Source organism: Macaca mulatta, chromosome 7 (genome assembly GCF_049350105.2).
Source record: "Macaca mulatta isolate MMU2019108-1 chromosome 7, T2T-MMU8v2.0, whole genome shotgun sequence".
Taxonomy (NCBI): Eukaryota; Metazoa; Chordata; class Mammalia; order Primates; family Cercopithecidae; genus Macaca; species Macaca mulatta.
In genome coordinates this window covers 137,237,034-137,254,157 of record NC_133412.1, presented here as the reverse complement: position 1 = coordinate 137,254,157, position 17,124 = coordinate 137,237,034, and the positions used below count along the sequence as shown (strand labels likewise).

Here is a 17,124-nt window from a genome sequence, read left to right as displayed (position 1 = left end):
TTTTTAAAAATAAGTCATTATTTAAATGGTTAAGTTTTACAATAAACTATGGAACCCAACACAAAGTGCATATTAAATGAATTACTTGAAACAAGTTTGTAATTAAAATATTTAAATCTTTCCTATGTAGAGATTCTTTCAAGTATGTTGAAAAAATTTACATTTTAATACCAAAGTGAGTAACCACAGCTACAAAGTATGAAAAATGGAAAAAAACCAAGAAAAGTCTAATGGAAAAGACTACGTTTCATAAGTGCATTGACCAATAATCATTACGTAATTATATTACAAGAGTAATACCTTTTTATTTCCCCCAAAATTTGGGGGATATTTTTTGAATTTTTTTCCAAAAAACATCTCAAAACAATGGAACAAAAGCTTTTTAGTAGAAATATCAATTTTGTTTACAATAATTTAAAACTATGCCTTTATTAATGTTAAACATTTATAAGTTAGTAACCTTATAAAGTTGTTTTTTGGTCTTGTATTCTTTGTATTTGTAAAACATGACCTATGTCAGTGCAAGTTTTTAGAGACTGAGTTTCACTCCTGTTGCCCAGGCTAGAGTGCAATGGCACCATCTTGCCTCACTGCAACCTCCACCCCCCAGGTTCCAGTGATTCTCCTGCCTCAGCCTCCCGAGGAGCTGGGACTACAGGCATGCGCCACCACGCCCGGCTAATTTTGTATTTTTAGTAGAGATGGGGTTTCTCCATGTTTGTCAGGCTGGTATCGAGCTCCTGACCTCAGTTGATTCACCCACCTTGGCCTCCCAAAGTGCTGAGATTACAGGCATGAGCCACTGCACCCAGTGCAAGTTTTAAATTTATATATATTTTATAGGGTCAATTAAAAATATATTTTATCATTATAAATGAATGAACAGTATAAACAGTTCTAGGTTTGAAGAATACAGCTACTATTTGCCCAAGTTTTATCCCTTATCCACAAATAAATACGAAAGACTATCACATTAACCCTGATGCTTTTTCCTTGATATTTATTTCTGGCCAGTAATATGCTATTACGACTTACAAAAAAATTGTCGATGTTGCTTCTGATTGTATCCAAGTCCTGAGACACATTGAGGGACTGTTCTTTCCAGTAATTCAGAGTATGCTGGGAAGATTCCAACCACTTGGTTAACTGATCCGAATCTCTGCTATAACTAACAGGAGCAAAGTGAGAGAGAAGGCAGATTAGAAACATACTCTGATAATGATATGCATCACCAGCAAATTGTCTTCTTATTTTATTATATGTTTTCCTATGTTGATTAGTCCTAACATTCAGAATATCGTGATGTTAATAAGGATTATATCATGTTTTATACCATGCCCCAAGTCTGATGCCCCTGGCATTTTCTAGGACTCTCTTCATTATAGCTTAGCAAGAACAATGAGGATTTTAGGCCAGATGCGGTGGCCCACGCCTGTAATCCCAGCACTTTGGGAGGCTGAGAAAGGTGGATTGCCTGAGGTCAGGAGTTCGAGACCAGCCTGACCAACATGGTGAAACCCCGTCTCTACTAAAAAATACAAAAAAATAGCCAGGCATGGTGGCACATGTCTGTAGTCCCAGCTACTCAGGAGGCTGAGGCAGGAGAATCGTTTGAACCCGGGAGGTGGAGGTTGCAGTGAGCCGAGATTGCGCCACTGCACTCCAGCCTGGGCGACAGAGCAAGACTCTGTCTCAAAAAAAAAAAAAAAAAAAAAAAAAGAACAACTAGGAAGTCTAAAGCATTCTTTTTTATTTATTACAGCTATACAAAAGTACACCCAGTGAAGGGGCAGAGATTTTTATTCATCAAATATCTTCTATAAGTGTGTTCATATTAAAAATATAGGCCAGGCATGGTGGCTCACTCCTGTAATCCCAGCACTTTGGGATACCAAGGTGGGAGGATGGCTTGAGCCCAGGAATTTGAGACAGGCCTGGGCAACATGGCAAAACCCCATCTCTACAAAAAATACAAAAATTAGCCAGGCGTGGTGGCATGTGCTGTGGTTCAAGGTACGCGGGAGGCTGAGGTGGGAAGATTACTTGAGCCCAGGAGGTCAAGGCTACAGTGAGCCATGATCATGCCACTGCACTCCAGCCTGGGCAACAGAGTGAGACCCTGTCTCAAAAAATAAATAAATAAAATTATTTATTTATTTATATTTATTATCACACAAACCTTTCCTTGACTCTGAACTGAGAACGGCCTGTGAAGTCCATATGTGAGATGGGCTTTACGAGATATGTCTTCTTTAGTCTGGCAAATTTATTTAAAAGTCTTAGAACAATTTTTTTCTTTTTAATATTTTGAAAGTAATAGAATCACACATTTTAACAGATATGGTCAAACACACACACACACACACACAGCATTTGTATAAGCTGTATAACAACAAACTGCTGTTGGCTGAACACCCAACATATTTGCCCGAGGTAGTGAAAATATTCAAACAAAATTCTGCCCTTCTTGTAACTTTTAAACTGCCTTAGGTTAAGAGGCAGGGATGAGAATGAGGTTTAAATGTTCCATGTTCTCCTCCTTCCTCACATGATTCAAGATTATACCAACTAAGCACAACAAATTCTCCTTTGTTGTGAGGCTATTTCAAACTATTCTGTTAGCTAAAATCATTTAATTTTTTTAATTTTAAAACTTTTGGAAGAGGGTAGGAAAGAGCAATATCGTGGTATAAAGGTAACCTATATATATTTTATAACATAATTCCTAGCTTCTATAGAAATGTGTAAACTAGCTGGGTGCAGTGGCTCACACTTGTAATCCTAGCACTTTGGGAAGCTGAGGCAGGAGGATTGCTTGAGGCCAGGAGCTTGAGAGCACCCTGGGCAACAACGTGAGACTCCATCTCTATAAAAAAGTTTATAAAATTAGCCAGGCATGGTGGCCTATGCCTGTAGTCACACCAACTTGGGAGGCTGAGGCAGGAGGATTGCTTGAGCCCAGGGGTTCAAGGTTGCAGTGAGCTATGATTGTGCTACTGCACTCTATGCACTCCAGCCTGGGTGACAGGGCAAGACCCTGCCTCCTTAAAAACAAAAAAGAAAAGAAAAAATGATCACAGCAAACTACATGTTATGCTGTGTCTAGCAAACCATCAGAGATTCTACATCGTGTTTAGCCCAGAAGAGGGCCCCAACTGCTTTAGACTGCCCAAGAGAAAACAGCATAAGGCGGGTTGCAGGTAAAATTTAGTTGACTACAGAATCCCTGAGGTCTTTCTCCACAAAACAATGTGAAGCCAGTTCACCCCCAAAAAGGCAGACCTGAGCAGATGCTTGAGAAGTGCTTGCAGCCTGTGGAGCTCATGGTCAATTTTCTTGTTCAGGGACAACCACTGCTCTTCCAGTTTTGCGATCTGGCCCTCTAATTCAGGACAGCTCACAGACGCCACCAACTGTTTGCCTTCGTTCAGAGTTTGGTAAAGCCGGGCGTGTTTTCCACCAATGTTTCTTTTTATTTGCTAATAAAAAGTAAAGTCATAGAATGAATTATTTAGAAAATAAAGTCTGCCAAGCTATTCACAAATACTGCATTTAAAACTGACATTTGTGTCTACTGATGAAACAGTAACACTTTCCCAACCTTCAAGACTATAGTCTGACTAGATGCATGATTAATGGTTTATTGGTCACCTTTCATGATAGGTGTCCAATCTCACATTTCTAGAGCACAGATTCAACTCTGTAGACTTACTGGCTGGGCGCACTAGCTCACGCCTGTAACCCCAGCACTTTGGGAGGCTGAGGTGGGTGGACCACCTGAGGTCAGCAGTTCGAGACCAGCCTGACCAACATGGTGAAACCTCCTCTCTACTAAAAATACAAAAAATTAGCTAGGCGTGGTGGCACATGCCTGTAATCCCAGTTACTTGGGAGGCTGAGGCAGGACTTGGTGGCCTGCACCTGTAATCCCAGCTAGTCAGGAGGCTGAGGCAGGAGAATTGCTGGAACCCAGGAGGTGGAGGCTGTGGTAGGCTGAGATTGTGCCACTGCACTCCAGCCTGAGCGACAGAGCGAGACTGTCTCAAAAAAAAAAAAAAAAAAAAAAAAAACCCCAAAAATAAACCAAATCAACTTTATAGACTTACTACATACAAACAAAAACCAAGCTGGCACTCTTTAGGCCATGCTGGGCTCACAGACAGGTTTTGTGTGACCTTAAGATCAGTTTGAAAAATCAGGAAATCTAGGCCAGGCGTGGTGGCTCACACCTGTAATCTCAGCACTTTGGGAGGCTGACAGGGGCAGATCACGAGGTCAGGAGATTGAGACCATCCTGGCTAACACAGTGAAACCCCGTCTCTACTAAAAATACAAAAAATTAGCTGGGCGTGGTGGTAGGTGCCTGTAGTCCCAGCTACTCAGAGGCTGAGGCAGGAGAATGGTGTGAACCCGGGAGGCGGAGTTTGCAGTGAGCCGAGATCGTGCCACTGCACTCCAGCCTGGGCGACACTGCGAGACTCTGTCTCAAAAAAAAAATAAGGAAGAAAAACCAGGAAATCTTACATAATAATCAGGATTGCCAGTGTCTCTGGGAAAACTGGAAGACCCAGCAATTGTTGGTCTGCATCTCATGTGGCAAAGGGTGGCCGTAACTGAGCAGCAGCTGCCAGCTCTAGGAGAGCCTACTCCCTTTTTCCCTCAGCTCAGTCCCCACCACCCCTCTGATTGCAGAGCCACCAGGTGTTCCTTATTTCTGTTCTGCCCCCGGAAGCACTTCAGATGGTGACTTACATAAGAAGAGGATAAATAAAATAGTATTTATTATCCATGAGATGCAAATACTAGGCAGAAAATTCATTTCCAGAGTCTTCTACGGAATATAAAGATTCAGTAGACAGAAAGGAAGAAAATTTTAGAAAAATAAATTAAAATAGCATATCATTAATCCAACTCCATGGAAAGAAAAATGAAATTATCTGAAGTCTGTCTAAAGGTAATTACCTAACACAGCTGGATTCATCTAATGCCATTTATCCTGACACCTGTTTAATCTTAAAAAATAAATTATCAAAACAGAAGGTTTGCTATTTTCAAATTAAGTTAAGCCTTTTAAGAAATTACCAAAAAATTCCACTTCCATGGCCCTTTCCACCACTCCCATTTGTAATCCCCTCCCCGTGTCTGAGCCTGTGTGGGCTAGAATGAAATATCAAACATCTGTATTAAAAGAAAAAAAAATCAGTTTAATTTTCTAAGTGAAATGCTAGATTTTTCATCTTTAAAACATCTCTGAAAAGTCTTAATTCACCCTCCCCTTTTTTTTTTTGAGATGAAGTCTCACTCTGTCACCCAGGCTGGAGGGCAGTGGCGCGATCTCGGCTCACTGCAGCCTCCGCCTCCTGGGTTCCAGCAATTCTCCTGCCTAAGCCTCCTGAGTAGCTGGGATTATAGGCACGTGCCACCATGCCCAGCTAATTCTTGTAGTTTTAGTAGAGATGGGGTTTTACCATATTGGCCAGGCTCGTCTCCTGACCTTGGGTTATCCGCCCACGTCGGCCTCCTAACGTGCTAGGATTACAGGCGTGAGCCACCACGCCCAGCCTAATTTACCGATTATATGCATGGAGACAGTCTGTACACGAGTAACTAGGCCGAACCAGCATTTGAACACAGGTTTGTTCGACTTCAAAGGCCACACACAACTGACCCCTAGGTTCCACGCCCCACAGACGACGGCTGATCAAGATGACGACATCTGTCAGACTCACACAAACCTTTCCTTGACTCTGAACTGAGAACGGCCTATGAAGTCCATATGTGAGATGGGCTTTATGAGATACGTCTTCTTTAGTCTGGCAAATTCATTTAAAATCTTAGAACAATTTTTTTCTTTTTAATATTTATGGTTACTTCTGGAGAAAACAATCACACTCATATTACTTTGGCTAATATTAGACTGTTGCTTAAAATAATAAGCCTTAAAATAGTGTTCTCAACTGCATTATTTCAGCTGTTTAGACGCTACCTTCGGTATCCCTAGACTAACAAAGAGCTAAACAGTACTCCCATCACCCCCACTCCCACCCACCCCAGAGGATCCAGATTTACCTTAGAGTTAGGCTCAATATAATTAATAAGGTGGCAATGAGACCAATTGTAGCCTTCCAGACATCTAGGGAGTATAAATACAGTGTCCCAGCCTCTGGAAAATGTTCCTTATAGAGGCTAAAATATCTCCACGGAAGAGAGAGCCCTGGAAGTATTTCCTGCTTTCATTTTCCACCTAGTTCATTCAGGCGATAAATGTGCTTTTGAAGTTTTAAAGTTGATATTTGATAACTGCCTCTGGCCGTACAACTCAGATTCTGACGGCATATACTCTAAAAGTTAAAACTAGGAATTTTAAGTTCCTGGTGAGAAGACTTAAAACCTGTTTTGTATCTTGTTAGTCATGTTCTCAATGCCACTTGAAAACCATTTTAAGGTTTTATCTTTTCTTTGGCACCAAAATTAGAGACACAGAGACTGATGACAATAATACAAAAAGTTACACACAAAAAGTTTAAACGTTTGAGGGGTTTTTTTTGTTTGTTTTGAGATGGAGTCTCGCTCTGTCGCCCAGGCTGGAGTGCAATGGCGTGATCTTGGCTCACTGCAACCTCCACCTCTCGGGTTTAAGCAATTCTCCTACCTCAGCCTCCCAAGAAACTGGGATTACAGGTACACACTGCCACACCCAGCTAATTTATTTTTATTTTTATTTATTTATTTATTATTATTTTTGTATTTCAGTAGAGACAGCATTTCACCATTTTGCCCAGGCTGGTCTCAAACTCCTGAGCTCAGGCAATCCACCTGCCTCGGCCTCCCAAAGTGCTGGAATTACAGGTGTGCACCACCACACCCGGCCTGGGATGTTTTTATAATGCTGGTGGCAGGTAAGATTATTGTCTCTCTCGTGGGCTGCATCTACTCAGGACTTCACTGTAGGAATAAAACTTAATATATGTTTAGAGGCCGAAGGCTGACAAAGTTATTTCCATTCTTCAGCTCATTTCCATACTAGTAGCTCATTGGCATTCACTTCCAGAGACAGGTGGAATTGGCTCGATTATCTACGTTCCACAGATTAAAAAACTGAGGCTTAGGGACAGCAAGGTCACAGAGGTGATAAGTGATGGAGCCACGACTCAGACAAGGTCCTCTCCCCCACGCCAGACTTGTGTTTATGCTGAGGAGTTCACATTCAAATCTGCAGTCTCCCTGAATACATTCAACAGTGAGCTGTATGATGAACGTTTTGTTTCAATTCAAACCTTCAAAACCAAGCCACTTAGTCAAAACAAATGTAAAACACAAAGTGCTATGGACATGTCTTTGATAACTTAAATGGAAGAAAAATACCTGGTAAAACGAAATCCTTTCCACTAATCTTTCCTCTGTCTCTTCCACCAAACTCACAGAGGGCAATGTAGATATAAGAATTTCCAGGTCCTTTTCAAGAGATGCATAGTTTTCATCAAATTCTTCCCATTTCTAGAGAATCAAGGACATAAAATCAATGGAAGCCTTTACTAGATTGGTTCCAGATAACAACACAATTCATCACCAAACAAAAATGAACACCAAGACCATACAAAATTAAAGCACAGATTCCAGGTGTGTCAGAGACGTAACCCACTCTGGTAAGTGCTCAACATCGAATGGAAAAGAATTCCATTGCCTTTGAGGACAAGGTTTAAAAAGAATCTCAGTTGGCATTTAGTGTTTTATGCTTGTCTTGTCAAACTGGGTAACATGACTAAAGGAGTAATACAATGAAGTTAAAGTGATACTCTTAGCAACTCTGTAGAGACCTCAGAGCCACAAGAGACCCTTTCTCTTACTAGGAAAGGGAAAGAGCTAAATTTTAGACCCTTATTCAACAGAAGCTCTTATTAGGCTGCTCTTGCTCTCCACGCCCAAGCCCACGCCCACGCCCATCAAACCCCCATGCCACTTGAAGCATAGGTCTGCTCAGGGTATCTTTGAGGAGTACAGGCTTACACTTCATCAGGGGAGGACAACTGCCTTAGCTCTAGTCTTGTCATCTTTCAGCTTGTCCCGTTTTCACAGACGCCCACCCCTAGGATCCCAACACACCACAGAGCTGAGTTACTGACTCCAAACATCATCTGTTAGAAAAATAACCATCTCACTCATTTCCATATCTATTCACATAGTGGCTCACTTAGCTTTTATAGAACACTCACTGGGTCCATGGAGTCTTTTTAAAAAAACACCATGACATATTAGAAATATCAACTTGACACACTAACTAGAAAATAAATTTTGTTAGCAAAAAATAACACCATATTATATTATCAAGTTAAACATTTCCTTCCTTCTTTTTTTTTTTTTTTGAGACGGAGTCTCATTCTGTCACCCAGGCTGGAGTGCAGTGGCACATCTCGGCTCATTGCCAGCTCCGCCTCCCGGGTTTACACCATTCTCCTCCCTCAGCCTCCTGAGTGGGTGGGACTACAGGCGCCCGCCACCATGCCCAGCTAATTTTTTGTATTTTTAGTAAAGACAGGGTTTCACTGTGTTAGCCAGGACGGTCTCAATCTCCTGACCTCGTGATCCGCCCCCCTCAGCCTCCCAAAGTGTTGGGATTACAGGCGTGAGCCACCGCGCCCGGCCTCCTTCCTTTTTTCTTTATTTCCTTTAAGTACTAACATTGGCTATGAAAGGCTGTGAGGGGAATGCCTCAAAACTGAGAAGGAGCTTTATGCATGCTTATTTTTTTTCTTTGAATTTAGACAAGATTGTCATTACCCATTTTAGAACATCTGGGCCTGTTCTCTTGAAGAAGTACAGTTTCTAAACCAGTAACTGTTTCACCCAAATGATCTCATTCAAGGTCTCAAAGTGCTTATCGTTTTGCTTATTCATACATGAACCTAAAAGGCAGAGAGACGCAGTACCATCCCAAATCTATGTACGAGAAATCCCAGCCAACCTTTCCTTCAGGGAGTGGCCTCAGAACCTGAGCAGGGGTCCACATTCCACATTCCTCACTGTCAGGCTTCCATTTAACTATAGCTTAATGATAACTAGATACTTCTTCTCAACACCTGGGGTGGTGATGGAAAATCAGGAATTCCCAGCTTCAGTACAACGTTTACAGAACCCAAATACCTGCAACAAACTCTGTAGTTTCATACCACGTTGGCGTGACTTTTCTTCTAGTATTTTAACTTCTGTTATTTGTTCTGCCCAAAATGTCTCTCTCTTTTGCAATAAAGAAGGAAATACTTTGGCAGAGTATGCTTGGATCAACAACATGTCAGCAACAAGCTTCTGGAAAAAAACCTATGAGATGGAGAAAGTTTTAATATTTATTTTGAAATTGTGAAAATCTTAAAAACCAAGTTACTTCAACTTTATATCCAGTTATTTTTGTTTTAAATCCAAAATCCCAGGACATCCATGTAGAGTCAAATTGACTAGCCTGGCCAGCATGGCGAAACCCCATCTCTACCAATAATACAAAAATTAGCTGGGCATGGTGGTGAATGCCCGTCATCCCAGTCATTTGAGAGACTGAGGCAGGAGAATCATTTGAACCCAGGAGGCGGAGGCTGCAATGAGCCGAGATCGTGCCACTGCCACTGCACTCCAGCCTGGGCGACAGAGCAAGACTCCCTCTCAAAAAAAAAACTCTCTTAGTCTTTGAACACTAGTGGAACTTCAATGAATTATAAAGAAGTATTATCCTTAAGTGTTATTTTCCACTAAATAATCCATGTTAAATGGCAAACATTTTTGTCAATTTCAATTTCCAGATAGAGCTTTCTAAATCAGTTGTTTTGAGTCTAAATGCTACAAAAAGATAGATGCCAGCTAGCTGTGGTGGCACGCATCTATAGTCCCAGCTACTCAGGAGGCTGAGGTGAGAGGATTGTTTGAGACCAGGATTTCGAGGCTACAATGAGCTATGATTACACCACTGCACTCCAGCCTGGAAAACAGAGTGAGATCCTGTCTCTTAAAAAAACAAAAACAAACAGACAAAAGAAACAAAAAACAGATGCCACTGTGGCTGATGAATTTCAAGACAAGTTGGATGGACAGACGTGCAAACTCAAACAGCCCGCATATTCAAAAGACAGGACGCCTTAACCTTGGCTTTAATTTCCACTCAAGAAAATGATGAAATAAAGGGGATTTGCTGATTTATAGGAATCCTGGACATAAAGCTTCCTGTATTTGTATTTGAACTTCAAGAACCTTTCAAGAGGAAGGCTTTATTTCACCTGGTTCTTCTCCATTTACTGCCTCCTCCAGTTGTCCGTAGGGACCCCTCCGTATTATGTGAATCCCTTCTCCTAAGCCTTGAAAATGACATATACATAGAGACGTTTACAAAAGCATCTAGCAAGGGGCCTGACACACTGTAGATAATCAATATTATTTTCTCCTCTTCCCCTCCATCCTTCATACAATATTTACCTTTCATCTTTTCTTAGACTAAGCTCTACCTTCCAAATGCTAGACCGTAAGCTTACCTCAGGTAGGAACTGTCTTACACCTTTTTAATTATCAGCACCTAGATTACTCTTTATCTTTAGCTGGTGATCAAGAGGTTTTTGTTTAATGAAATGAATTTTAAAAATGAAAGGATTTATTATAGTCTTATACTACATAATAATACACCTTCCTTTTGATTTTAGTTCTTAGGAAAGTCTTTTCTTCTTCTTCTTTTTTTTTTTTTTTTTTTTTGCTGTGTCACCCAGGCTGCAGTGCAGGGGCATGATCTCAGCTCACTGCAACCTCTGCCTCCTGAGTTCAAGTGATTCTCCTGCCTCAGCCTCCTGAGTAGCTGGGATTACAGGCACCTGCCACCATGCCCAGCTAATTTTTGTATTTTTAGTAGAGACGGGGTTTGACCATTTTGGCCAGGCTGGTCTCGAACTCCTGACCTCAGGTGATCCACCCACCTTGGCCTCCCAAAGTTCTGGGATTACAGGCATAAGCCACCGTGCAAGGCCAGGAAAGCCTTTTCTAACTTTCCTAAGTCACCTTCTGCTATTAAATGCTCTCATAGAATGGATCCTCAATTTAATTTGTTTGAAGACTTGTTGATAAATGTCTATCTTTTCAATCAGGTGAAAGCTCCATGAATATAAGGAACTGTGTCTGTTTTTACTCATAGCCCAAATTCCCAGCATGTACCAGGGTTCCTGGTACACATTAGGCATTCTAATAGATGTTTATTAGAAGGATGAATAGCTTAAATTTCAACAAAGAAGAAAAATGGATCCTTTCTGTTCGCATTCAGAAATACCTTAAGATTTTAGTCTATGAAGGGGACATCTGACCCACGTGTCTGTCTCACCTTGTGATTTTCTATTTGAGCCTGTAACGCCACTTTACTTTTGGTTTGTTTTAAGTGGTCATGAGCAAGCTTTTCCTTCCCAATCTTCACCAGTTCTACCATGCCTTGCAACAAAGCATCTTGCTGGCTCTCAGTGATGAAAGGGCTGCTGAGTTCTGTGTACCTGGCTCTTAGCATTCCCCACATACTGTCAAGTACATCCTGAAAAGAGAAGAGCAGGTACACAAATGCATTTTCATCCAACCGGGGCAATAACTGAAAGACAAATCTACTCTGTTGGTGAAAGAAAAGAATCTGACTCCTCACAATCACAGTGCTGAGTCAATGTTTTCTGCTCAGGCATACCTCTAATTTGTAAACCTCCTGGAGTAAAACGTAAGGTAAATGAAGCCTCTCCCCTTCATCTCGTAGTTTGACCACTCGGCTCTCAGCGTTCTCCAGCTCCACTGTATATCCATCTGCTTTCTAAGTGAGAGACAATACAAGAAAAGAAAACCCTTCAATACGTCAGAGAAGCACACATAGTCATCTAAAAAGAATTAAACAGTACAGAAAGGGATGAAGGGAAAAAAGAAAATCCCAGTTCCTGCTCCCTCACCTCTCCTTAACAATCTTCCCAGAGGTTCCCAGTTCCTAACATGCTCCATACCAGTAGGGGTATACGCGCATATCCTTAAACTCAATGAACTGCACCACAGCACTCTGTCCTGTGGTTAGCATTCCTCACTCACCAGCTCTTCAGCATCTCTTCACATCAGTGTACACATATCTAGCTCCTTTGAAACAGACACACAGCATGCTATTGTTAAGGGTGTACCCTGCTTTTGTATCAGTCAGCTCTCAATGGACTTTTAGGTTATTTACAGTTTTTAACTCAAGCAGAGCTGCTGGGTCCATCCTTAAATATTTATGACTTATTTATTTATTTATTTGTTTAGAGACAAAGGTCTGGCTCTGTCACCCAAGCTGGAGTGCAGTGGCACAATCTCAGTTCAGTTCACTGCAACCTCTGCCTCCCAGGCTCAATCAATGATCACGCCTCAGCCTCCTGAGTAGCTGGGACTACAGTTGTGTGCCACTGCACCTGGCTAATTTTTGTATTTTTAATAGAGACAGGGTTCACCATGTTGGCCACGCTGGTCTCGAACTCCTGGCCTCAAGTGATCCACCTGCCTCAGACTCCCAAGGTGCTGGGATTATAGGCGTGAGCCACCATACCTGGCCAAAATATTTATCTCTATGCACTTATCTTACATCCTTAGGAGGAGTACAAGTTCAGCACCTCAAACAGTGCCTGAACATAGTGGATCCTCAATTAATATTTGCTAAATAAATGAAGTCAAATGATTGCTGGAAGAGAGAGTATTTATGTTTAAAATTCTGATATACAGACAAAGGATCCCCAGGACTCCCCTGGCAAGAGGATGAGGGTCTCATTTTCCAATATCCTTACCAACAGTGGACATACACATTTTGTCATGGTTGACAAGTGAAAATGGTCTCCTGTTGTTTTAATACATCGTGCTTCAGAAAATTAAGAGATGTTTTTAAAAGGTCAACATAAATAGTTTTCACTTTGTATTTATGTACTTAAGCCTTGCTGCTGCTCACAAAGGAAAGTAGTTCAGAAGCACGGCTTAAACGCAAAGCTCTGTGGTTCAAAGTTCAGTCAGTCTGGATTATTTTGACTTGATTACCTGAAGCTGTTCAGCAACACTCTGGCCACTGATTTCATTCAAAGACTGTTGTAAAGATGTCTTACTCTTAATGAGCTGATCATATAATCTCTTTATTTCATTCTGTAAGATAAATGCAGGAAACTGAGCAATCTCATTTAGGCCTTCATTATCTTTTTGTATATTTAGTTGGTTTTTATAATTTTTGTGACATTTGAAATTTCAAACAAATACAAAAATAGAGAAATCCCCATTGTATCATCATTAAACTTCAACAATTATTGATTCATGGCTGACCTTCTTCCCTCTACATCCTCCCTCCAGCTCTCAACTGTACCTAATCTCCTTTCCTTCAGGCTATTTTGAAGCAAATCCCAGGTCTCAAGTCATTTCATCAGTATATGTTTCAGTATATATTTCTAAAAGATAAAGATCCTTCTCTTTAAAAATACTCCAATATACTTCTCCCCTGCCATCAATAATAATTCCTTAGTATGATTTAACTAACCAGACAGGATTCACATATTCTTAATTGCCTATAATTTTTCTTTTTATTTCAATGAGGATCCAAATGAGGTCCATATGTCATGATGGATAAGTACATCTTAGATCTCTCTTAATCTGCAGAATCCCCGACCACCTTTCTTTTTTGTTTCTTGAATGTGTGTGTGTGAAAAAATGGGTCATTTGTTCAGTACAGTTTCCCACAGGCTGGATTTGGCAGACTACACTCCCAGTGTGCTGTTTAACCTGTTCTTCTTTTCTTGTGTCTGTTTTACTTGGATTCTAGAAGCTTGGTCAGATTCAGGCTTGATTTTTATGGGCAAGCCTCATTATAAATAGTATTGGGTTTCATTTCTTTTTCATTAGATAATTTTAGTAGCTTCCTAACTCTTCTACCTGCCTGGAGTCTCTCCCTCTCCAATTCACTTTAGACAACTGCTGGAGGAATCTACCTGAAACATACACGGATTGTCATTCCTTACCTCAAAAGTGTTAATGGCTCCCTCTAGCCTAGAAAAACAAATACAAATGCCACCCCCCCATTTTAATTGTTAAATGGCTAAATGTAATACAAGAAATTAAACATTATGTTAGTTCATCCCAACAAATTCATACTCAAGACTCTATTTTTATCTTTTTTTTTACTTTTTTCTTTTTTTGAGATGGGATCTATGATGTCGAGGCTGGTCTCGAACTCCTGGGCTCAAGCAATCCACCTACCTAGGCCTCCTAAGGGCTGGGATTACAGGCATGAGTTACTGTGCTCAGCCAAGACTTCAAAAAGGGCTTCACTTTCTGTTTTCTTGAGATGGAGTCTCACTCTGCTGCCCAGGCTGGGTGCAGCAGTGTGATCTCAGCTCACTGCAACCTCTGCCTCCCAGGTTCAAGCAATTCTCCTGCCTCAGCCTCCCAAGTATCTGGGATTACAGGCACACACCACTATGCCTGGCTAATTTTTGTATTTTTAGTAGAGACGGGGTTTCACCATGTTGGCCAGATGGTCTCAATCTCCGGACCTCAGGTGATCTGCCTACCTCGGTCTCTCCCAAAGTGCTAGGATTACAGGCATGAGCCACTGCACCCGGTCAGGGCTTCACTTCAAATGATCTCCAACCATGAGCAACAAACAGAAGAGTCTCATCATTTTCCTTAGTAATTCTTATTAACAAATGTCACCAGGGATAGTAATTAATAGGCATTAGGGGTCCATGCTGTAACTTAAAACAGTGCTAAAATAGGCTGTGTGCTCGGAATCATACCTGGTAACTGCAGTTGTAATCGAGGCCAGCTTTCAGGCACTTGCTTCTATAGAGAGCTGCAGCCTGAGTGTGCTCCAGGCAGACTTGAAGGTTGTCAAAACATTCAAGGAGCAAGTTGGTGTTCTTGCCAGGCCAAGTCATGGCTTTCAAAAGATCACCCTTCTTGTCACTCAGTGCTAAATAAAGTTTCTTCAACTCAAGAGCCAGTGTCTGAAGTGGAGAGGAAGGAAGACAATGAATGAGCTCTGACCTCAGGAGGCTTCCACTCAGGCTTAACTCACGGGGCTGCTGTAATGGCCAAACACATGGGTTTGTGAGAAGTGCCCTACCTCGCAGTGCACCTGCTGGCCAGAACCATTCTCCCTATAAAGCCTGGGCATCTCCAGCATCTCCTCCACACTGCTGAGGCACTGACTGAGGGTCAGGAATAGTTCAAACAATTTTTTATCCAAATGGATATATGCTTCTTCTGTCATATTTTCCTGAATCAAGAGGAAAAAAGAAAAAGAAAATCAGGATACCTTTGCCTTCCTAGACCTATATTTTGCCTAGTTTCCATTATAGTTTACGATTTATGTTATGCTTCTTTTGTAATAAGTTGCTTCAAACACTTTGTGAACTAGGTAGCAGAACAAATAAACTCACGATGTTAAACTCGGAGAAAAACGAGTTTAAGAAGCTCAACGTTAGGTAGTTATTTGAGTACTGAATGGGATTAAAAAGTCGTAAGATGAAGGATCTCTTAGTAGGGCGATCCAGGTGAAAGTGTGGTCCCAGATAAATTACACTGTCTCCTTTACCACTGTTTCCCACCCTCCACATTCCAATATAGGAGAAAGCGGTTAATGAAATCAAGTATAGCCTGGAGAAGGAAAAGAAGTCAAAAAAGAGAGGCCTGAAGCGGTTGATTACAAAGAGTGGGTACAGTGTCTTAAAGACAGGAGCAGTCTGCAGAGGAGGGAGAAGTGTCATTTATGAGCCAATTGTGAGAATCAAGGCTTAGGTGTATGACTCCAAGCGCGTCCCCAGTGTCGTGCATTGGGCTTGGTGAGTCTGGGAGCCACAGATCTGTTTTATCATAAGCTGCTGGGGTCACCTCTTTTACTTTACCCACAGCTACCCTGAATTCTTGAACAGTTAGAAGTAGTTTAGGGGCATGCCATAGCTAGTCAGCACTCCAGCTTGGGCCCTATCTCCTACTCTCTTCTCTGATGGACACAGCACATAACCTAGCAAGCTCAGTGTTAAGTCTGCTCAGCGTTGAAAACCATGCCTATACTCCCTCCCTACTCTTCTCCCTCACCCTTCCAATCCCAGATCACCACTGCAGACAGAACTCATCAATCATGATCCTCTTTCCTGCTGATCCTGGACTCAGAATCCTTTGCACACAGTCCCTAGGAAATCATTACAAAATTTATTAGAGTTCGCAAGCAAGATCAATTCTATTTGCAATCCTAGGACCCATTCCACTGTGTGTCCTATGACTTGTTCTGTGACGACAATTATGACCAAGTCACAATGATGGTATCTCCTTTCTTTGTTTATATTACTGCAATGAGGAAAATACATCGTGTGCAGCTTCTACCTGTGTCTGAAGGTTACTTGCTTCTTGGCGCAGGTCTTCAAGTTGGGTGGTGTAGGTTTTCAGTTCTTCAGTTGTTGGGTATCTAAAGTTATACATACTCACACTGGGTAGAATACCCATATTTGTGGAAACCTATTTGACAAAGGGAAACTCTATTAGTGACAGTTTTAGACCCTGCTGATGTTAATTAATTAATTTTTTTATTTTCAAGATGGAGTCTTGCTCTGTCACCCAGGCTAGAGTGCGGTGGCATGATCTCAACTCACTGCAACCTCTGTCTCCCATGTTCAAGCGATTCTCCTACCTCAGCCTCCTGAGTAGCTGGGATAATAGGGACCAGCCACCACGCCCGGCTGACTTTCGTATTTTTAGTAGCGACAGGGCTTTGCTGTTAGCCAGGCTATTCTCGAACTCGTGACCTCAGGTGATCCACCTGCCTCAGCCTCCCAGATTGCTGGGATTACAGGCATGAGCCAACATGTCCAGCCTGCTGATGTTAATTTAAATAGAAAAAGATACCTTAGCATGCTGTCTTCTGAGTCATTTTCTTGGTGAGCATTTTTGTCTGTCTTGTCATTTATAAGAAAAAATAATTAAGTTTTTTTTTTTTTTTGAGACGGAGTCTCGCTCTGTCGCCCAGGCTGGAGTGCAGTGGCATGATCTCGGCTCACTGCAAGCTCCGCCTCCCAGGTTCACGCCATTCTCCTGCCTCAGCCTCCCAAGTAGCTGAGACTACAGGCGCCCGCCACCACGCCC

At 41.7% G+C, this 17,124-nt stretch overlaps 1 protein-coding gene across 6 annotated transcripts in view; it reads right to left on the bottom strand.

Annotated features, from left to right (window-relative positions):
• Positions 1 to 17,124, bottom strand: part of SYNE2 (spectrin repeat containing nuclear envelope protein 2) — a 376,660-nt gene that overhangs the window by 85,757 nt on the left and 273,779 nt on the right. For all 6 annotated transcript variants that reach the window (XM_028851601.2, XM_028851602.2, XM_028851605.2 and 3 more), the window contains exons 71-80: positions 16,369 to 16,500; positions 15,110 to 15,262; positions 14,781 to 14,990; positions 13,039 to 13,140; positions 11,687 to 11,806; positions 11,342 to 11,542; positions 9,142 to 9,315; positions 7,366 to 7,497; positions 3,283 to 3,479; positions 1,036 to 1,168 (exon numbers count right to left, since the gene is read on the bottom strand). In XM_028851601.2, the coding sequence (XP_028707434.2) occupies positions 1,036 to 1,168; positions 3,283 to 3,479; positions 7,366 to 7,497; positions 9,142 to 9,315; positions 11,342 to 11,542; positions 11,687 to 11,806; positions 13,039 to 13,140; positions 14,781 to 14,990; positions 15,110 to 15,262; positions 16,369 to 16,500 (1,554 nt within the window). The remainder of the gene's footprint in view (positions 1 to 1,035; positions 1,169 to 3,282; positions 3,480 to 7,365; positions 7,498 to 9,141; positions 9,316 to 11,341; positions 11,543 to 11,686; positions 11,807 to 13,038; positions 13,141 to 14,780; positions 14,991 to 15,109; positions 15,263 to 16,368; positions 16,501 to 17,124) is intronic.